Source organism: Mastacembelus armatus, chromosome 18 (genome assembly GCF_900324485.2).
Source record: "Mastacembelus armatus chromosome 18, fMasArm1.2, whole genome shotgun sequence".
Classification (NCBI taxonomy): Eukaryota; Metazoa; Chordata; class Actinopteri; order Synbranchiformes; family Mastacembelidae; genus Mastacembelus; species Mastacembelus armatus.
In genome coordinates this window covers 15,529,978-15,553,089 of record NC_046650.1, presented here as the reverse complement: position 1 = coordinate 15,553,089, position 23,112 = coordinate 15,529,978, and the positions used below count along the sequence as shown (strand labels likewise).

The 23,112-nt window shown below is 43.3% G+C and overlaps 1 protein-coding gene across 5 annotated transcripts in view; it reads left to right on the top strand.

The window, feature by feature from the left end:
- The window catches only part of LOC113125089 (ADAMTS-like protein 1), a 70,640-nt gene that overhangs the window by 37,334 nt on the left and 10,194 nt on the right, over window positions 1-23,112 (top strand). For 4 of the 5 annotated variants that reach the window (XM_026298395.1, XM_026298386.1, XM_026298404.1 and 1 more), the window contains 12 exons: window positions 9,812-9,939; window positions 14,824-14,869; window positions 15,064-15,300; window positions 16,825-16,951; window positions 17,532-17,606; window positions 18,491-18,648; window positions 20,128-20,239; window positions 20,350-20,488; window positions 20,629-20,679; window positions 20,774-20,978; window positions 21,565-21,712; window positions 21,814-21,898. In XM_026298395.1, the coding sequence (XP_026154180.1) occupies window positions 9,812-9,939; window positions 14,824-14,869; window positions 15,064-15,300; window positions 16,825-16,951; window positions 17,532-17,606; window positions 18,491-18,648; window positions 20,128-20,239; window positions 20,350-20,488; window positions 20,629-20,679; window positions 20,774-20,978; window positions 21,565-21,712; window positions 21,814-21,898 (1,511 nt within the window). Of the gene's footprint in view, window positions 1-6,705; window positions 6,835-9,811; window positions 9,940-14,823; window positions 14,870-15,063; window positions 15,301-16,824; window positions 16,952-17,531; window positions 17,607-18,490; window positions 18,649-20,127; window positions 20,240-20,349; window positions 20,489-20,628; window positions 20,680-20,773; window positions 20,979-21,564; window positions 21,713-21,813; window positions 21,899-23,112 lie in introns of those variants that run through there. The other variant, XM_026298412.1, reaches the window with a different exon arrangement.

Below are 23,112 nucleotides of genomic sequence, written 5' to 3'. Positions count from 1 at the left end.
TTATCTGACCTTCAGATCGGCCTTTAGAGAGCCAATAATATTTTGTTATGATAACTTGGATTGTTTTGGACTACGTCCTTCATCATGGAGGCAGAAATCATAAAAATCAGCACGCTTGCATGAGGAGTAGAAAAGCCCGAGGTCTGAGGCAGTTTTCTCAGGTTTTAAGAGACGAGCCTCCTTCAGAGAACCGCTTGACAAGTGCCTCGCTGAAAATCTAATTGCATGCACATAAAAGATTTGGTGATTTCTGGGTTTCTCAGAGGGAATTGGAGCTCTGTGCTGGAGGTGTCATCCATCTTTCTTCTTTAATCGGTTCCATATTTGTGGGTCAGGTGCTGGTCATAACAAAGAATCGATGCGCACACGTCCCTCCTCTCTCCTCGCTCTTGCATCGTTATTTAACCAAGTGAAAAATGTCAGGACGCTCCGAGGGTTAAAGCCTCCTTCGACCACCTTCATCATATTACTATCACTTTCTCCGATTGTCCCGGGGCCAAAGACAACACACAATACATTTTCAGCAATGAAAAACACATGTTAGTGATGTGACTCTGTTTGGGGGTTAAAAGCAGAAACCTTAGCTGTGCGTAGTATAAACTGTACAGGAGATCAGACCCGTCTCTTTGTGGCTAGAAAAGTTTCGGCTTTGCTTTGAGTGAAAATACTCCACACGGGCACATCATGAATAATAAGCTGCTGAGACAAACCAGGTGCCTTTAGTTTGGAGCTGCTGTCTCTGCTGGAAGACTTGCTGCTGAACTGTTGTGTCTCGTTCTGCAATTATCAAAGAGGTTAACAAGAGCCTTGAACCTTGTTCCTCGTAGCTCATGTCACACATGCGGTAATTCAACAAGATGTGTGTCTTTTGGCTTTGTGCATTGCTTGAATTAGCTGTTTGCTTCAAGTAGATAATTACAGGCTTCTACATGTTTTTGACTATTTATTTGATCAGTTTTCCATTTTCTATAAGCTGCTGTGGACCCTGACGTGATCACAGATGTCATATTTATAGCTCTGCAGACCTGATGGAGGCTACTGAAGCCAGAAATCTTTGGTTTCACACTGCTGATTACTGCAAATGGTTGCAATATTTTTTCATCATAACATGCAATTACCCAGACAGGCTCCTGAACAATGCTCTCAAGGGTTTATATTCACCGAGAGACACAGTCAGCTGGTCCTGCTGGTACGCTAAGGATGAATTTAGCAAACATCTTAACAAAGAACACGCAGTGATGCTAAGACTTCAGCTTTAGTCGTAGTCCAAAGCTTGATTGCTGTCACGGTGGCTGAACTATTCAAACACCACCACCAGAAGAGATGCCAAATCATGAGCTTTGACAAGATTTAGTTCCCGTCTGCAGAATCCTTAGATGGATTGTACCAGTCGTCCATTAGAAAGAACAGAAAGAGCATTAACGTCTCTTGCTGTTCCCCAGACGTGGATGTTTAACCTAGCAGATAAAACCGAGCATGTTTATTGATTACGGCAATTACAGTTCCCTCTTGTTATAAATGCTGCTGCGACTGACTCGTGGGATTATGTCACCAGATGGAGATTCCTTTATTAGCCTGTGTATTTCGTCTGTGTCCACAGCATGCATGTAACTGCAGAGACATTTATTTTGAAATGCATGAGGAAACCACAACAAAAGAGTCACTCCAACAGGAAGGAGCTCGGGGGAGGGGGCAGTGTGTGTGTGTGTGTGTGTGTGTGTGTGTGTGTGTGTGTGTGTGTGTGTGTGTGTGTGTGTGTGTGTGTGTGTGTGTGTGTGTGTGTGTGTGTGTGTGTGTGTGTGTGTGTGTCGGTTGTGAACAACCCCAGATGGAGCAGTGATTTGTTCTGTTCAGATGTGTTCATGCATCAACGTCAACTCCAGAAAAGAGCTAGTATTTTCACTCTACTATCTACTTTTATTCTACGTGCTGTTCTGTTGTTTTAATAGATCATTTAAAATCCACTTCAGGCTGATGTTCAGTCTAAGTACTACCTTACCACACACATTGGTACCTAGTTAACTCACTCAAATGAGATTAAATAGCATAAAGCAGACCACCCTGGAGATGTCCAGCTATGGGACTGTACTAAAAGAGAGAAGTGTGAGTGATCAGAAAGATGCTAAATGTTCTGTAGATCCTGGTGATAATTCTCTTTAGCTTGAAGTCAGTCACATGCTCTGCTGTTAATATAAAAATATAAATTATAGCCACTTTAAAGTCAGCGAGTTTTATTGATTTGTGTTTTCAGAAAATGTATGTAAACTGAAAAGCTACAGTATCCAGATTATATGACAATGTGGTCTCCATTTTGAAGCACGGGGGAACTCGACGCTGGTTTGGAGTCCATAAATAAGCTGAGGTGCGTAGTATCTGGCCAGTTCTGGCTGCAGGTCCCACGGTCCCCATTTCCCTCCAGCCCACCTTGGCGGGCCAGTTTATCCAACTCCAGCGGCTTTACACGGCTAATTTATGCCGATCCCCTCCTGTCATACCCTCTTTAAAACGCCGCAGTGGTCGTGGTTGGGTTTAAGCGGGGAGGCCTGTGGGACCCTGACGGAGTTAGCCTGTGCGATCACTAGAAAGCTGCTAAAACATATGAGCTCTCCTGGATGTGCTAATGGGAAAATCTTGGCACTGAAACTGAATGAACACAGTTTCAGGAAGCAGTAAATGTCACTGCTGATTCTTAATTACGTGGCCTATTCCTCCTCAGTGCCATGAGGTGTGGCCTGCTAGTGGCCTGCTCAGGAGGGATCAGGTGCTTACTGCCTCGCTATAAAAAGTACAGTAAATTACTATAAAATATTTGTCTTGAGTATTAACTGCCTCTTAAAGTATGAAAATATATATTTTTATTGTATTAACATCCCTCTGTGATGAGAGGACATTGTATTAGTTCATATTCTGATCATGTTGTTGCTGGATGTTGTTTTTACCTGGTTTGAGACTGAAATGAATCAACAACCTGATCGACTGTCAATGGATTCACACCTCCTCCTAATCAGGAAGTATAACAGATGTTTCTACTGTGGACTAATTCAGTTGCGACGTACTGGTACAGTCGTTGCTTCATATTCTTTGGTGTTTTTTTTGGAACAGATGTAAATGATATCGAACATTGTGAAGTCATCCAGCACATCCTCACCGGATGTTCCCGGGCTGTGCAAGATGACAAGACCCTATTATGTGGTGCTGCTCTGAGAAACGAATCATTGTGTTTTCATTCATTCTGTAAAAGGTCCTGGGACCAATATCCAGGCAGAACGAATGTCTTCCTCTGCAGCGCTGTAGGGGGGTACCGTCTGAGAGTCCAGCAGACATGGGTCTGTGTCAGGCCCACTTAGCATTTGTCTTGGGTTCATTATTTATCCCTAAAGTGGCCTTGCACTGGTCTTTCTCCCGCCTCGGCCATGATAAGGTGTGTTTGTACTCTGCATATCTGTCATCTTCAGATTACCACAAAATACTAAGACCACATATCGCTATCACTTACACAACTGACCACACCTTCACATACAAATGAAAGACAAAAGAAACTGCTCACCAAAGACATTGAGGAATTAAAGGAATAGTTAGGGAGTGTTTAAAGCACTTTTTAGTGCTTACTTTGACTTGTACTTTCCACCTCCCATCTGGCTTAAATTGGATTTAGCTGATTGTCCGGGAATTACATCTTTATTTTCATCTCTGGTTTTGGGGGTGGGGAAGTGTGGTTGACTTTCAGCTGCAGGTCGTAAAAGCCCTGTCCTGGTAAAACATTTTATACTGTGGCCCAGAAAGCTTTTTAAACAATGGCTTTGGTGTAAATCATTCCTGGAGCACACACGTTGTTGGTGGGGGTGGTGGGAGGCACCATCTATCCTGCCTGAACCATTTAAGTCTTCTTGTGGGAGACGAGGGTTTTAGCTCTCGAGTGTAACTTCATGTCAGACCCTGGTAACTTTAGCTTCTTTTGTCTCTGTTACTGAGAACTCTGGGCCTGTTAACTCAGTCCACCACCTCATAACACGACAGTCTCCTAATCTGACCCTTCCTTACTCATGTGTGAGTGATGATAGAGGCAGAGATATTGATTGGTTGACTTTCATTATTATGTCAAAAAGTGAAAGCAACAAATAAAGCAGCTGTCATTATTCTCTCAAAACAAGCATCAACAATTCAATTTGTTCAAGTTAAAAGCTATAATTTGTATGTCAGCACATGGATGAGTCCTGTAAATATAACACGAATAATATATCACTGCTACATTTTACAGTTTTTCACCAGACTATCATTTGGGGAAAATAAAAGCTCTAAGAAATAACTGCCAGTAATAATTTAGAGCTGTGGTGCAACTTCCTACATCGTGGTCATTAGTTTGAAGGTTAATATCCTTCATTATTTTCAGTTTGGACTGCAGAAGGATTCGAGAGGCACAGTCTGCTATATGAGCGAGGCTGTTTAGTGGTTGTACATTTTGGACTGCAACCTCACCTCCTGTATAAATAAATCATTTCAGCAGGGATCCTGGGAAGAGTTGGTCCTTGATGTCTTACTGGCAGGATCCAGACGAACTCCCAGGTTAGCCAGATTTATTTTGAAGAGAAAACAAAGGTGAACCCTAACGTTATTATTCCAACATTTATCACTGTGCATGCAGGTTTCCTGCACAAACATCTTTCAGTTTGCCTCCAAATGACAGGGCCTGTTTACAACCTGTGTGGCTGCTCGTTTCTTGCCTCATTAGTTCTGGTTGTAGTGATTTTAACTTGCTCCCAGATGTCAGCGATTACTTCGGGGTTCCCAGAGTTATCATAACTGATAGGAACGATGGCCGAAAGTACAACAATAAGACCTAAGTTGTGACACAGCAGGATTATCTATTAAAATACTAGACCTATGTCTATGGACAAATAGACAAATTATCTGGTTCTCTCAACCACTTGCATGCTTCCCTCGTGTAACCTTATATCCAAGACTAACCTTGTGTAAAATAACATTGCACTATATCATTTTTTCTCACCTCATCTTCTTCATGGATTATTGTTTAAACTGCGAGGAGACACCTCCAGCATTGCTGTGGTAGAAAACTGGCTCCTAGTGCGTGTCAGTCAAACGCATTAATTTCCTCCTCTGGTGTTTAGTTTAAAACTCAGTGCACATCACCGATGCCACGGTTTATTTTCTGTAGTCATACATTTGCAAATACGAGAAGGATTTCTTCTGAAAGCAAATATCGGAAGGTTATAGATTAAGGGTGCTTGGAGGTACAATTTCTGTGTTGGCCTGTGAATACGTGCACGTCCATGTCCGTTCCCGCTGGCAGCAGGAAATAGACCAGGGTTAAGTGGATAGCTGAGTGTGTGCATGGTTTCTTGATATAATTCACCAATTTGCAGAATGTACAGACTTTCCCTTCACCCAATTCAAACAAGGCAAGTCCCGTACTGTCAGCAGCCAGTTAAGACTTCAAGACAGATTTGCAGTGGAGAAGTCAAGTAGAAAAAGTGCGTGTTTGTGTATGTACTGGTTAAGTGTTGAGACACCCGCTCCCTTGTTGTGATTAGGCTTGCTGACTGTTTGCTCTCGAGTGCAGCACATTCCTCGCAGCCTTAATTGATAGCAATTATGTGGTTTTTGATTTGGCGTTTGATTGGGAGGCGGATTTGAAGTCTTGATTTGAAGGGCACAGTCTTTGGAACGCCGGGGTTGGATGCCTGAATGCTGGCCCGCTACCTTGTTAGTGACAAGAAGGGGCACCAGTGGGTTGGCACTAACTTTGACTGCACTTTTTCTGCTTTAACTTTCTCTTTCAAGCTTTTGATTTTGTACATTTTTCTTTCAAAACTTGAATCTGGAAAGCTGCTCGGGGGATTGTGTATTCCCTCTGTGCCAAGAGCTGTCCATCTTACTGGTTGTTTTTCTCTATAACCGGAGGAATTGTCCCTCCAGGGGACACCTGGCTTGTTCCCCACCTCCACAGTGCAAATGTTCCCTGACTTAAACTGCCAGATGTTATGAAAGGCTCTATTGAAGTGGACCTTTAGCTCATAAAGACCCAGGAAAAGGCACCATGACTGAGGAGTCTGTCCTGATCACTTCATCGACCAGACTTTGTCATTTGATGGAGCTCTCACACGTAACTTCTTGTAAAGCAAAAACACAGTCAAGAGCCTGATCTGAAGTCAATATGTCTCAGGTTTGTTCAGATGTGTGTTTGGAGTCAGTGTTTCTTTGTATTCTTAAGAATTTCGGACGTTTCCAAAACAAGAGTGCTGGCAAAAGACAAGACGAAGTGGTCCAGAGCTTAAAAAACAGGCAGAGAAATGAGAAACAGTGGCCCGAGCAAGAATGACAGAGGACTAAAATGAGACACAGGAAGGAAAACGGAATATGAGAGACATATATTTGAGATATTAATAGAACAAATGGAAAGAACCGAAGGTGCAAGAAAATTGGTTTCAAGTTGTTTGTCTGTCTACAATTATTTCTACTTTGTGACTGAAACGTGTGAAGTTGCAGCTGGACTGAATCCATGTTTGAACTAGCACGCTTGACTAAGACCCCTTTATTGATTGATTGGCTGATGTATAAGACCTGAAGACTCACTGGGCTCAGATCCTTCCCCCCCTCACACATGCACAGATTTACACACACACTCCTCCCACCATCCACTTTCCTGAGTTACTCCTGAGAAAGGACGGGAGCGAGTCAGAGAGGAGACGGCAGGCAGACACAGAGCATCACACACGTACGATCACACAGAGCCGGAGGGATCGACTCACACTTTGAAAAGTTATGGAGCAAGATTTTTCATCTTGCAAGCTCCTGGTGGCAACTCTTCTCATCCTGGTACAGTAATTTTATGTCCATTAAAAAACACTTCACCCTTAATCTGCTTCAAATACTTGTCACAAGGGTTTGGTGACTCTACTCATCCTGGACTCCTCTCAGGACTTGATTTAATAGTGATGATGACATGAATGATGAATGATCACAGAAGTAGATTTGCATGTGCAGGTCATGATGCTGTTGTGTCTGAGCTGAGCTGAGGACTCTGTTACGTTACAGTGACTACTTTGCTTGTGGCATGACGGTGAGTACAGTGCAGTGCAGTGCCGAGCGGACGACAAGGGATTTAACAGATGTGCAAATATCGTATGTCTTGCCAACTGAAAAGGTCATTGTATGTATATTGACACAGTCTGCAAAAGAAGGCATCAGTCTCAGGTTTCTTTCCCCTGTCGAGGAGTTTTCCATCTTTAAGGAAAATGTCCTTAGTCTCAGCTGCTGACAGGTGACTTAAATAGGACCTGTCCCTCAGAATAACATATAATACCTAGTGAGTGGTCTTTTATCATACGCTCATTTCCTCTTTTCCGCTTAATGTGAAAACACAGGATCAGTGACAACCTGGGGCTCCTTTTGGTTCTGTTTTTCTCATAGCAAAAGAGCCCAAGAATAAATCTGTGTAGAGAGACATGCTTTGCTGTAAATGGCGCTTTAAAGAGCTTGAGGTGACACTGTGAGTCATCTGTGGAGGGATCTTGATATGCATGGTTCCTGCTCCCTCCATGAAGCCACCTAGTGTAAATAAAATCCTGACGGGATCAGAGCAGGGGAGGTGGGACAGTGGAGTGAAGGAGGGTCAGGAAGCCTCCATGTGGATATTTGAGCCTTTTTAGATTATTGGATCCAAATCCCAGCAGGACAGTCGTGTGACTAGTGGAGCCTTGTGCAAAGCTGGACCTTCCTCCACCTTCGGTGAGAACAATAGCAGCACAGTTAGCCAAACAACCTCCTCATCTCCATCCCTTCATCAGCCTCCCCTCCACTTTCTTCACCGGCCTCGTTACGCCTCTGCCTCTCTTGGCTTTGCAACACACAGCTCCCAGCTGTAATTGAGTGCAAAAATCACTGATTTTCAAAGGAAAATGAAGCTGGTGTGCTAACGGGCTGCCCAGAGCACAGCCTGTGTTTATTTACCGTGGATCCAGACATCGAAATAGTTGGCCTGTGCAAAAAGTAGCGCCATTGCCACAGCCGATATGTTTGGCTGTATGCTCCGCTGGCTGTGTTTTGGTCTTGCTGTTCCCCTCTGCTGTTCCTCAGGCGTCATCAGCACTGACAGCCATTTATATCAGTCCCTACGCACTTTTAATAGTGTGAACCCACTTCTCTGCTGCACAGAGCACAGAGTGGTTGTTTTTGCTACCTCGACCCAAAGAAAATAATCAGGGCAGTATTATTGCCTTGTATCTGCTTTCCTCTGCAAGATCCATTCATCTTTGTAGACGAAGCACAATGCCATGCTGTTGGGAGAAGGGGCCAAAGAGGTCAAAATAACTTGGCATATCCAGACATTTTCCCTCTCAAGGCTGTGTATCTCAAATGCAAGGCTGGACCTTCGCTAGAAACTCTGTCAGCTCACAGGGCATTAATCTTTTTAGGAGCAGGTGTTACACATAAAATTTTCAGTCTGCACGGGCTAAGTGGGCTTGTTGTGCCTCACATTTCATTACCAATCTGCAGGGTTTGGGATTTTAAAGTGGCAGTCAAAAACTCAGCTGCATGTGCAGGAACTAAATGTTGCCTCGTGGTGTAAAGTCTGTCTGAAACATGCAAAACTCTTTTTCTGTCATCTTAAAATATTCTTTTATGGTTCACCAGCATCAGAAACACTTCCTACATTGATCGTATCGTGGAGTATATATTTTCTTTCTTCTATGAATCTATTCTTTTTTGTGACCTTAAGCTTATTTCATTGAATGTGTTTGTACCTTCACTGTTATTCTGCTACCACAGGGGTTGAATGATTTGGCCCGGAGTCAGATCCGAGTCTGTTTTTTACAGATTTCATTCCCTAAACAGGTATAAGCCCAGTGTTTTTGTAGCCTCACTGGCAGCTTTTGAGTGAAATCCTTCCTCCGCTGAGCTAAGCTATGCTTTTTCTAGATAGCAAGAGCAATCAAATTACCTTTTCATTTCATCAGAGCCTGGTATTCAGGCAACAGAGCTCTCTAACTTCATTCAATCAAAGAACACTCAAACGCAAAGCCAAGAGGAACAAACATAAATCATATTCAGCCATAGATGATCCACATGATACGACAGTGCCAGCCTTACAAATAAACACCTTCGTTAGAGCAAAGTGAGGCAGCTGGGGCAACTCTAATCCAAAAACACAACAGGCATTGTGAGGGAAAAGAGGAGTGAAAGAGAGCAAGACGGAGGGGTGGAGAAGATCTTCATTTTTTGGCTGTCACTCTACATCTGAGATGCACATTGTCCTTGCACTTGAAAAATTCATCTTCCCATAATATTGATTTTGGCCTCTGCAGTAATATCCCTGCTCCCACTGCCAAATACAGCACAATGCAATTAACAGAGAGACACACAAGTGAGGTCTGAAGCTGAAGAGAGCACTAATATTTCATAATCTGTGGATGACTCAGACATTGGAAATAGGCAAAAGGGGCAAAAGTCAAGAGTTTTAATTACTTCCCGTTACCATCGCTCTCATCCTGCCACATGCACACTAGTTTTCAGCAGCCTCCAGAATGAATTTCAGGCTTTTCTTATCAGCAGTGCTGCTTTTTAAACAGTTGAATAGCAGGAACGTTGCCTGAATAGCAGGGTCAGATGAAGTGATAAGGAAGCTGTCATTACAGAGGGCCGATAAGAATTTAATTAACTCACTTTCACCAAATGTTTGCACAGTATCTCAACGACCGTTCCCTCAAAGTGAAAGAGCTGATTCTCAACGGAGTTCACATAAACTGTGCGCCTCCTTTCTCCCATAAATCACGTCTCTTCCTGTGGTGTGCAGAGCTCGCGGACGGCCCGATCAGAGGAGGACAGAGACACGCTGTGGGATGCTTGGGGCTCGTGGAGTGAATGTTCCCGTACCTGCGGAGGAGGAGCCTCCTACTCCCTCCGACGATGCCTCAGCTCCAAGTAAGGCTTTCCACAACCCAGATACGCTGTACGTCTGTGTTTTACTGTTAATTCTGCATCACTGGACACAGTCTGCTCCTCCCTCCTTCAGTTATTGGATCTGAGGTACATTGGATTCAGATTGCAGAGTTGGCACCATACATTTGTCAAGTTGCAGCAGCCTTGTGTTTCTTACTGAATAAACCAGCTGTCATGTTGTTTACAGTATTATTATTCATCACTGTGCAAACATTCTCTCTTCTTTCTGTTCTCTAAACATATATTTGTACCTTTGACTGCACACCAGGAGGCTTGTTTGTGTGTCTGGTCCTGTGTTTAAAATGAGTAAATAAAATGAAACCAGAAATAACTTTTCTGCAATGCTAGCTTCATGGTTCTATGGATGGTTGGGCCACCACTTTGGACCTTGCTGCAGTAGCACTAGTACCATCTAGTACCATATGTTTAATATGGATTGCATTGAAATTTAGTATAATCAGTGATAAACAGCCTAAAAACAGCTCCTGGATTGATTTCCATAAAATGACTGTACTGAAAAATGAATTGTTCTCCCTGTCAGAGCTAATTAGCAAAGGTTAGCATGCTAACGCAATAAGTTAAGATGGTGAAGTTGGTAAATAAATCAAATTTCTAATTATCTTCCACAACTGTGAGGAATCCAAAGAAACATTATTTTCTAATACAAACACTGGAGACATGTTTGAGATCTGAGATACTTAACTACAAGACTGGCCTGTAGTAAAAATACAGTGAAACCCCTGTGCTCTCAAGTGTAATCAATAATAATAATCATTATTATCATGTGTCATTAGCATTAAGAGATTTATAGTGTATAATTTCACTGTAGAACCTCGGTGGACTTCAGATAAATGGAAACATCCCATGGGCAGATGGTAAACGTGAGCTCCAACACTATTCTAACTAACGTCTTCTTTTGAAGAGCAAAGTCCTAATGGGGGTTGGACTGGTTTCCATTAAAAAGCCTCATGAGAGGGAATGAGGAAGGTCATCTTTTTCTATTGCTCATGACCGATCTGCCAAATCAACCCAGACAGCGTCCCGAATAATGTGGGTAAATCTCACAGATCGCTCCACTTCCATTGGCTTTAATGGGGATGCGTAATATACATATGGTTGCTACAAAGCCCTGAGTGGTCAGCTGAGATCACAGCCCATCAAACGGTCTAGATGGCCATATTAGTCCAGATCCTGGACTCATCAGTGACAGTAGGAATTTTCAGTGATGGCCCAAACATGTTTCTTTACAAATTAGAGCATAATAATCGATGTCCTTTGCCAAAGTACACGTCACGTTAAATAACTGTTTCTGTGATGACGTTCTCAAGCTCCGAGCCTGATGTCAGGTGACAAACTGGAAATCCTGCTTTTGGCCTGTTGGTCCTTTCACCTGGTTGATTAGCCTCCAGGTTAACCCAGTGGACTTCACGATTAAAGCCTGAGGCCATGAATGCTGCACAAAAAGGATTTGAGGAGACAGAAGGAGTGAGAGGGTATGTTTTCCATAGAAATACTGTCACATTTATAGTCTGGGAAATAGCTGCAGGGTGACTTCACTGCATTCCTGTAGTTTACAGTTCCCAGAATATATCGCCCACTCTATAGGGTCAGCTTTGCTGCTAAAGTCACCTCTGTTTGACTGCTGAGGGCATTGTCAAAAAAAGACACTGACAAAACAATACAGATCATATTGCTGTCACAAGTGAGGTGCACAATAATGTTCTTCCAGCTCTTTCCATCCATAAATCTGTCTGCACTGGCACTAAGGAACCAGGCTGAAAAGCATAAGGCTGTCAAGACCTCAGACTCAGTACCAGACCCCTCCCTCTCTACTGCACTGTAAACACTGGGAGTTCATTTCATGCTATCAGCAGCAGCCATTTCTCTCTGCTTGCCCACATTTTTTTGGTCAGACAAGCCTCAGATTATTACTGGCTGTAAAGGCAATTGACGTGTTAAGAGGTGTTTGGGGTTTGAGCTCCATGTGAGATGGAGGCGCTGGGTACATGTGTGGACACACAATGCTTACGGAAGTCCAGGCAAGTATGATTGTACGGTGTCCTTTGGCAGTAGCAGTAATGTTTGGGATTCTTGAGCAAATGGTAGGACCCCCTGTCCCAGTTAATCCCAACTCACCCCTGCTGCTGCTGCTGCTGCTGCGTGGGAATGAGGGAGCAGTAGCCTGGTCCCGGGTGGCAGATCAAACAGTGTCATTAAAAAGCACAAGGCCCCTTGTGTGTGTGTGTGTGTGTGAGTGTGAGTGTGAGACAAAGAGGCTGGAAACAGGCCTCCAACACCCTCCAAACCAATACCGCTCCAACTCTCTGACCTCTAAACGCTCCACTCTAGGACACACTGCTACTGCAAAAATCCTCCCAAATGGGCACATGAAAAGTACAGGCCTTACACAGATGGCCTGGCACTCGTTAGTCCCACCGGCTCCGTTATTAACAAAGCAGCGGTGGATTGAGGCGAGTGTGGACACATACATTGGGTGTCAGGGCAAGAGGTTGCAAACACTTTAGCTATTTGTCGTTTTTGTGGTTTCATTATTCCATAATAACCTTTATCAGGAAATACAGATGTGCAGAAGAAGAACAGGTATCCATATGTTGCAAAAATATAAATCTCATTATAAGAGATGGTTTTACCGTTTTAACTGATGTGAAGACATAAACAGTGACATTAAATGGTTGTGGCATTTTGGCATTTCACAAAACGGCACGCCACAGCGATGTTTAAAGGCAATTGAAGACGAACGTTCTCCAAATCCATGAATTGTCTAATTAAGTTGGCCTGGCACCATGCTTATGTCGGAGACCAGCACTCTGTGTGGCCTGTGACTGCTGAAAAACACCTCCCTAGCCTGGAGTAGCACTGAGCCCATGTCAGGCCAGAGTCAACAATAATCTGCAGTCAACCTGTGTCCTGACTATGGAGGATTTAAAACCTCATCTCAGACTGCAGTTGTAAAAGGAAATCTGTCAGAATAAGTGGTAGAAAGAAGAGATTGGGATGCTATCAGCCACAATGTGTCTACACTCTTCAGCCATCATGGGTTCAAAATGGAAATTCTTCTTTCTGTAGAGAGCATTAATGTCATCTAACCTGCAAGTGGAAACTGGTTGCTCTGCAGAAACACTTTAGGCGTTAGAAAAGCATCAGGATTTATTCTTAGGGAAACATTATGATCTAATAGTAAATCAGATGAAATTCAGCCATTTCTTTGAAGATGCATATTTTAGTGGGTCAAACTGATGCTGGCACAAGATAAAAGCACAGAGTCACTAAAATCATTGTGACTCATCCCCGAACGACCATCAACGTATTTATATCAAAGTTCCTGACAATCTACTGGACTGTGAACAACCGTGCATGACTGATCTCACTTTGCCTAAACTGATCAGTAGTAGAGCTCAAAGTGAGACCAAACTGTAGGTATTACAACCTCGGCCACGTTTTCATGTGCCCACTATCAATATTATCGTAAAGGTTCTGGAGCCCTGCTCACAATTACTTTCAATCTAGCGAGAAGAGCTGATGACATGTATGGACATTATGAGCCAGCCAAGCTTTACTGCATGCTCCAGTATTATGAGAAGTTATTGCTGTGGATTATTCATGGTTACAAAAGATTTTCAGTTCATGCCTTGTCTCAGAATGAGGTTATTGGCATGGTAGTTTTACTCGGTGCAGTCTGTGTTTTTCAGTGATGAGATAGTTGTGATTGTGTTTGTGTCTTTGGGCATTTTCAGTAGAAATGAGCAGTCGTCACAGTCGGTGAGTTATGTGTTATGTGCTCCAGGAATTCCCCCCCCCCCCCAACCTATGATGACACCCTGATGAATCCCGAGTCCAGGACCTACTTCTGCTTAGCCTCCACTTTGTAGCTTCCAAAGTCAAGAGGAAATGGAAAGGAAATTTATTTTATTCCCATTGCCTCTTTTTTTGAATGTCCATATTATATATTGCTTGTCCCAGTGTGATTTTTTTTTTTTTTTTTTTTTTTTCCATACTGATCCTGGTCTTTGCTACCTGTCTCTCAGCTCCTGGTCTATGAAAGTCCCTCTTCCGGGCCCATGACCTGCTGTTTGGCTTGGCAGAGGAGGCTGTCTGGACTCGTCTCAGGGTCTAATGTTCTTGCCATGCCACACGCTCCACGTCCACTCCCTCTGCTCTCTGGAATAATATCATAAAAATCCTTAAGCCCTCGTTCAATCACGAGCCGAAATTCTGCTGTGTTGCCTCCAATCATGATTCCAGATTAGCTAAGGGCAGATGACACTGGAATTCCTCTTATGTTCCCAAACTCAAAAGAATATCCTTTGATTAGATTCCACTGGGGTCATGGATAATTGGCCAATCATAGTCACCATCAGTGGTTTATCATCACTCGGCATCAAAACACAAAGGAATCTTAATTTTCAGTAAGTGGTTAGCTCTATAATTTGGCCAAAGACACTGCAGACTGTCATGGGGAGACTCGTGATCCAAACTGCTCCAATGTGTTCAGCAGACACGGCTCAGTGGGCTGTTTTTTTTTTTTTTTTACTTCTTTCAGTTTACCTATTGACCCCTGTTTCCTCGCTTTGCCTTTTCATTTTTCCTCCAATCTTTAATTTGCATTAATCTTATCAGTGTGTGTGTTTATTCCACTATTCTTATACAAAGCTCAACAGGAAGCAAGTTGCTAATTAACCCGCTGAAGTAAGTTTATTTTAAGGATTGCATTCACAGTTCGAGTTGAAAAGTGACGATGATGATCAGTGGTTGAAATAGCGTCAGGTCAGCGACGTGCATCGTGGTGTGTTCAGCATTTATCCTCTGAAACCTGTTGATCCACATGTCCATTTTTTTCTCCTCCAGGACCTGTGAAGGGCAGAACATCAAGTATCGCACATGCAGTAACGTGGTAAGTTCAACACAGTCGCCTTTATGTAAATCAGTAAACCTTCCTGCTGGTTTCTCTTGAAATTATGATTGAGGATTCGGTGAGGTGGAAGAGTAACATATGGCCACAGGGTATAATTGAGTGAGATGACGTGGTGATGGGGGTCCATATATTTTGCAGTGTACCTGTAATATTCTTGCCTGTGTTTCCGTCAGGACTGTCCTGCAGATGCTGGTGATTTCCGTGCCCAGCAGTGCTCAGCTCATGCGGACGTGCGGTACCAGGGTCAGTACCACGAGTGGCTGCCTGTGTACAACGACCCGGAGAACCCCTGCGCTCTCAAGTGCAAAGCCAAGGGCTCGGGGCTGGTGGTGGAGCTGGCACCCAAGGTACTGGATGGGACCCGTTGTTACACTGAATCCTTGGACATGTGCATCAGTGGAATCTGTCAGGTAAGGAATGAGGAATAAGACCAGGGCTGTATTTTTAATGTCATCATCACACAGCGTGAAGCGATGACACATCATCACACCCATGTAAACCTCCCTAAAATAATACAACAGTCTTTATTCATGTTTTCCTTGCACTGACATGGCGTCAATGCCGCACAGGATAAAGATGAATACGTGGCTCTTACCAGCTCTGTGCCATGTGGATGCACCAATGTCTGCTCCTTTCATAGTTTAACTGGTTAAATTTTGTGCAGCCAGCACCTGACTGTTGCAGAATAACCACAAAAATCTCAGTGTGTGTGTGTGTGTGTGTGTGCGTGTGTGTGTGTGTGTGTGTACAGCAGACTCATCCCACTGCAAATAAAATGGCACACTATTACACACAGAAAGCAGGTTGATCATAAAGTCAACATGCCCAAAGTCTATTCAAACTAAGAGACGTCATCTTCTCCTGGCTGTATGTCTGAGCGGCTGTATTCATATTTGAAACTTCTCCAATTTGTCTAAAGGGGATTAAATTAGTGAATGTGACTGGTCTTGATTGTCACAACCCACATGCGATGTATAATAATGTATTAATCTGTTGCCAGGTGCACCCTGCCCATGGAAAACCCAAAGGTTTGCTGAGTGCATTGGGCAGGGTGCACAGTGATCTGTGCCACAACCCTCAGAGACCTTTACCGTTTTCTGCCAATGAGAAGTTCATGTTTATTCCTTTAATTTATAAACATAAATGCACCTATTGTAAATTCACAATTCTGTGATGCCAATTGAAATGGAGAGCTGTTCTTCTCAGAAACCATAACATATGATTTAAATCAATTGTTATTAGGGATTTTGGAAAATTTCTCTTCCATGGTACAGTCAGTCTCATACCAAAGCGTTGTGAACTATGTGCAGTCTTGGAGAACCTAAGGACAAGTATGCAGTACATATGAAGTATCATGCAGTTTGATAGATTGAAAGCGTGCAACATCTGGCTTTAGCAGACGCCATCCTTCTTTGGTTCAAAGCATTTTTCTGTAGATAAATATAATAATTGTCCTAAAAAGGTATTTTAAAGGTTTACAGTGATTTTGATTTTTCCCCCCGAACCGTAGAACTCAACTGGGGAAGTGCCGAACTAAAATGTTAAATTTGAGAAAAACCTGTCATGACCATCAAAGCCCTTTAATCCATCCATCCATCCATCCATCTTCTATACCCGCTTTTCCTAGCTCAGGGTCACGGGGATCTGCTGGAGCCTATCCCAGCTCTCTCTCGGGTGGAAGGCAGCAAAGCCCTTTAATTCTTCCTAAAAATGAATTCCTTGGTTTATATATATGACAGTTTGTTGTAGTCCTAAATCCAAGAAAACTCATACACAATACTGACATTCAAAGGAATTTCGTAAATATATTTACTGTTACCTTTTCTATTTGTATTCCTTTATGTTCTTAAATGGAGCTCTAGCCTATTTGCAGGCTTTTCTGCAGAAAGTCAGGGGAAAGGTTTCTGTTGTTTACTTCTCCCTGTGTGTTACAGATTGTAGGTTGTGACCATGAGCTGGGGAGCACGGCAAAGGAGGACAACTGTGGTGTCTGCAACGGTGACGGCTCATCCTGCCGCCTTGTGCGAGGACACTACAAATCCCAGCATGCTTCGGGAAAAAGTAAACAAGCTGTTTTGACAAAGTCTAAGTGGAATTGCACAGATTTTACGCATTAAGTTGAGTTATGTCCCCGGTATAGGATGAGAAGCTGTTGTTTGATGCCTGCTGTGGCTCTGGAAAAAGCTTTTTAAAGCCTGACAAAACTCTCTGACTTATTAACACTACACTCAAGGACACACTGCTGGTCCAAAAGCCTCCCAAAAGGGAATATCTAAAGCACAGACTAAACACAGATCGCCTGGCACTCATTAGTCCCACCTGCACAACACACTTCTGTTGATCACAAGCTCCATTATTAAGAAAAGCAGAGCTGATTTGAAGCAAGTGTGAACATATGGTTTGGATGTCATGGCAGGAGAAAGCACAGCTATGTTATTTGTGAGGCTGGTGGTTGGCAAACACTTCAGATATTTCCTTTCATTAAAAAAAAAAAAAAAAAAAGAGGCCATTCTTAACTTCTGACAAAATGGACCGGACAGTTATGTTTCCCCATTGACAACAGATTTTATTACCAGATGTATTTATCCAGAGTTTGTCATGTTTAGTCATGCTGTCTCTTTGTGTGTTTGTCTCATTTAAGCCGAGGATACAGTTGTCGTCATCCCCTATAAGAGTCGTCATGTACGTCTGGTCCTAAAAGGCCCGGATCACTTGTGTAAGTCCTGGTAGGTCCAGGGTGCCCTTCCATCCGAAACCATTGAACGTGATGTTGATGCTTGGCAGGACTGCACTTTAATCACTGCTATTCTCAATGTGCTCAGTGACTTTTACTGCAGGTCATGTTACGTTTTAATGACTGTTATGCAGAAAGAAAATTACTTCTTATTATACAAGTACTGCTTGTTTGTTTTTTTAAAGACCTGTCACCCATATAACAATCTATTATTAACCTTTCAATCCTGACTCTGGTAAAATATATTAAGTCCTGGGATCTGTGAATAAAGACATCAGGCTTCTAGCAAATGCTACTGATGCCAAAGACCAGGCATCAGACTCTGCAATGGATCTCTGTACCTGTCCTTAGCTCACAGCCGGACTCATCTTTTTCTGAATGGACACATTTTTCATTTTCTTTTCGTTTCGTTTCCCGTCTTCTGTTTGGCACTTAAATGGTAACCATCTGTCGGCATGCGACGACTGCTGCTGGTTAGCGCTTGTTCCTGTGTTTCCCTGTTGTGTTTGTTTAAACGTCCGTGCTGGAATAACACAAGACCTTGTTAGGCCGAGGGTGAAGTCAGGTCAAACAGTGGGAAAGCTCGGTACAGTGCCGGCCTGTGACATGAGCCTCCTGGCAGGGCTGTTCTGTGTTTTTAACTGGATCTGATTAAGGCTCCGGATAAATGGAAGTCATCATTTCAGTGTCTTGATGTTTTAATAACATCTTTTTATTTACCGTTTCATTTTCTTTAGATTAAGATAACACAATAATGATGAGACAAACACAAAAACGATAAATCAAATAGAAACTGAAGTCTCATTATTTATGTTAGATTTTGTGATGGCTATTGGCCGTACTTACTGTAGCTGTCTCCTCTTTAGATGTGGAGAGTAAGACTCTACAGGGGGCAAAAGGGGAGCTGGTCTTAGACTCGTCAGGGCAGTACCACCTGGAGAACACAACCCTGGATTACCAGAAACTTTCTGATAAGGAGGTCCTGAGAATCACTGGGCCCCTCGGAGCTGACTTCACTGTCAAAGTAAGACTTTCCATAAATGCATTTATTCAACTTAAAGCTGCACTTATCAATGTTTTCATGTCAAAAATGGATTCATTTAAAATGTGAAACATGACACAAGTTTTTAAAATGACAAGCCCGTACAGAGTTCAGCTTCCAAAAAGATCCATCTGTCCTGTTTAGGTATTTTTCCCAGGAGTGGGTGGAGACCAGAAACTGCTAAAAGAAAATCACATAAAATTACATATCGAATGTAATTGAATTCTCCACGTCAACAGAAAAACATCTCAGAGTGAATGCTGAAGTTGCTCTGTGTTTGTTGCTAACAATTTTGCTACATCACCACTCCCCTTTGTGTTCGCAACTTGTTTCTGCTGCCCCCATGTGGCCAGAATTACAGGTTTTCTTAAAAAAAAAAAAAAAAGGATCAGTTTGGAAATGTTGCAGTGAGCAAAGCCAGCAGCCTTCAGACTGGTTATAAAGACTTTGCTTGTAAATGATCCCAGTCAGGCTCACTCTGCTGAACAGCTGACATCACAGGGACATTATTGTTGTCTTTTCTGCAGCTTAACACAAAACGGTGGTTTTAAAGGAATGCAGAGCTGCCAAACTGGCCTCTGATCAGGTTCTTATTTTCATGAACTCCTGGTGAACTCCTCATGTCATGCAGGGTTCAAAGCGGATTTGACTTTGTATGTTTAGTTTTACAGATATCAGAGCAAACCTACCTGCCTGCTCTCACTTAGGGACAACATGTTTCTGGAGCAATGGGTCATGCATTGGTAACAATAGTAGAAAACACGTTAGTGAATAGTTTTGTCTTGGCCTGCCAGAATGATCCTATCACGTCAGATTGTTACAACACAACATCACCTGAGCTCAGAATACAGTAGGAGAGCAGAGCCACCACACGTTTCTGCACGTTCTCAGACTAGTGAGCGAGTGGGCATTAAATATTATACAGGCCACAGTCGCAGAAACACCTGTGAAAACTTCCTCCCTCATAAGCACAAGACAAGAAATAGAAAAGAGGAGACAGAAATCTTAGAAACTGTGAATGCAGAATTTTCTGATGTGTTACAAGGCATGAGGCCAGTCCCTAACGAGGTGCTGGAAATGTTTGGACAGAAGGGAAATGATACTGGAGTGGCCAGGTTGTCATTCCACTGTAAACACATAAATGTAAATGAGTGGCACTGGAGCTTGATGCAGGTGTCTTGCAGGTATAATGTGTCTTTGGGTGCTTCATCAGTGAGAAGGACGAAGAAAAAAAGTGTTTGTGCAAACATTTATGAAACTTTCAAACCGTTTTTTGTTTTGTTTTGTTTTTTAAAGTGAAGCCCTGAGACATTGTCCAATGTCCAACATGTCTGACAGAATTAAGACATGCTTCAGTCGTCTGTTAGCCAGAAGGGCAAACCTTCCTACTGCCTTAGCACACGTACTTACCCAGCAGAGGCTGGATAATAATGTGATGGTGAGACTGTCTTCGCTCTTTAGGTGCAGTTTGCCAGTGGAGCAGACAGTGTGGTCCAGTACATCTACTACCAGCCCATCATCCACCGCTGGAGAGAAACCGACTTCTTCCCTTGCTCTGTCACATGTGGGGGAGGTAGGCAAGCAGTTTCACAGTTAGTGTAGACCAGTATGCCAGGAAACCGTCCTGCTTCCTCCTGATGCTTTTCACAAGTTTAATATGAAATTATTGATCTGTCTTGTTAGGTTACCAGTTAACCTCCACAGAGTGCTTTGACCTGCGGAGCGGTCGGGTGGTCGTGGATCAGTACTGCCATTATTACCCAGAGAATGTCAAACCTAAGCCCAAACTGCAGGAGTGCAACATGGAGCCCTGTCTGGCCAGGTGAGAGACCCGACCTGCTGGGAGACTGAGCTGGACAAAACACTCCAGTCATCATAGACGTCTTCAGCTTGTTGCTGATCTGTCCACAGCAGTTTGTATAATCCTGACGTCTTGTTTTCATGCCTGATTCTGCCTTTTAGTGATGGCTACAAGCAAATCATGCCCTATGACCTCTACCACCCCCTGCCTCGGTATGTACAAAACTAACGCAAGACTAAATGATGACATAAATTCTCACATCCATAAATATCCATCATCATGCTGTGTAACCTCCTACATTGCCAGATGGGAGAGCAGTCCCTGGACAGCCTGCTCCATGTCCTGTGGTGGGGGCATCCAGAGCCGCTCCGTGTCCTGTGTGGAAGAAGACATGCAGGGAATCATCACTCCCACTGAGGAGTGGAAGTGTCTGTATGCTCCAAAGACCTCTATCCTGCAGCCCTGCAACACCTTTGACTGCCCCACCTGGCTGGCACAAGAGTGGTCACCAGTAGGTTCCTTTTCTATTCTGGTTTCAACCATCCATCCATTCTCGGGTGAAAGGCAGGGGTACACCCTGGACAGGTCACCAGTCCGTCGCAGGGCCTGGTTTCAACCATTTATCTTTTAATGTTGGTTTATAACCAAAAGTCTAAATATATAAAGTGTAAGGTCTTTAAGTTACTCTTTACCATTATATTGAGATGGTGCATTTGGATCGGTCTGACCATCCTGGCCAGCTTACCTGTTTGAGAGAGGTGCAGTGACATTAAGCAGGAAAAAGTCCCTTACAGTTTCCTCATGGGGATTTTTTAATTTCACCAGTTAAACAGGCACAAACAGAGGCCCAGGGAGCCAGATTTGCAGCCTCCTAAAAACCTGGCAGGCTGTTTACCTAGCACATTCTTCCCCTGCTTGTAAATGCTTGTTTTGGCAGAGGATAGACAAAGTGCACTCCTGAGGAGAGAGCTTTTTTATTTCTGTCAAACCCAAGCACAGAGACGAGGTTATAAGAGCAGGGCTCAACATGTTCCCCTATCTGTGTGTGAAAACTGTGATCAGTCACTAATTAATAACCTGCACTCCTGTTAAACCAGTGCACGGTGACTTGTGGTCAGGGTCTGCGCTACAGGGTGGTGCTATGCATCGACCACAGGGGCCTCCACGCTGGAGGCTGCAACCCCACCACCAAACCCCACATCAAGGAGGAGTGTCTGGTGACTGTGCCGTGCTACAAGTCCATAGGTCAGTTGGGGATGGAGCGGTTGTCGGATTCAACCATCAAACCTGTGTATATGTTTCTTGTGATTTTTAAACCTGTGGTCCTTCTGGGTAATTTGCTGTAGATACTCTCCCAGTTGAGGCAAAGCCCATGTGGCATAAACAGGCCATAGAGCTGGAGGATGAACATGCGGTGACTGAGGAACCAAGGTGCGTACCAACCACACACACACACACACACACACACCCACACACAAAAAAGAGGATGCTGATTGGCTGACAGTGGTTGGATTGGATCACATTTTGACCCACCAACTACAGACTCTTTTTTTTTTTTTTTTGCAAATGTCAGTCAAGTTTGCGACCTGGACCACATGGGCTGCTTTCAACCACAATTTACTGTCAGAGGTAACTATTCTGTTGAAACCATCACAGGTTTAGCAGTAAATTATTTGGGAGGATGAAGCTGCTAAAACAATACACTGCTCTCAGAGTTCATAACCTGGAAAAAGCTGTGAAAGAATTACTGTTACTCTGCAGGGCTGAAGAAGTAAACGTCAGCTGTTTTCACAACCCAGCTAAGATTTACCTGAAGGTAAAACTGAACCTCCGTCGTATCACGGTTGTGTTCAGTTTTGTCTACTTGGTTTCAGAATGCACAGCTCTGGATCCCTTGTTTTAATGACTCTTCTTACAGCTGTGCACACCAAATGTTTTTCAAACATCAGTGGCCCAGCACAGAACAATTCACCCTTAATAAGTTTAACACTGCGATGCTTCGCTGAAGGTGTGTGTTGTCAGATCTAATAAATGTGCTGTATGAGGTTATTTAAGGTACAGGGGCAAAGTGAATGTGAAAGAGAAAAACATCTTTTTGGAAAGAGGCAGACTGTTCGCTCACTGGCTACCAGTATTAGCTCAGCGAGCCCTCAGATGTTCCAGATGTTCTTGTCTCATTCTCATTGTTCTTGTCAGTTGACCAGCAGAGGCTGCCCTCTGAAGATGGACAGTGTTTGGACCCTGTGTTTGGACTCCCAGTTTCTTGCATGAGCTGCATTAGCAACTATGTTAGCCGCTTCAAAACATCTGTAACCTTTGACTTATCTTTGGAGTGAGAGAGGAGGAGAGAGAGAAAGAGAGTGAGATGCCAAAACATATGATTTTGCTCTATTGCAAAAAAAAAAAAAAAAAAATTGTAAAGAAAATCATGTCTTTCCTCCAAAAGTGTATAAATATCTGTGTGTAATATGCAGTCATTCACTAGCCAATAACAATATCTGCCTAAAATATGGAGCCAGGTTACAGATGTGAGAAGGAAATTCTTGCGTTAGACTTATTGCACCTTCATTGCCAGGACTTATGCCTGTCCCAAACCACTGCTGTGCGACTGCTTCAGAAATCAAACCCATACATGTGCGACAACA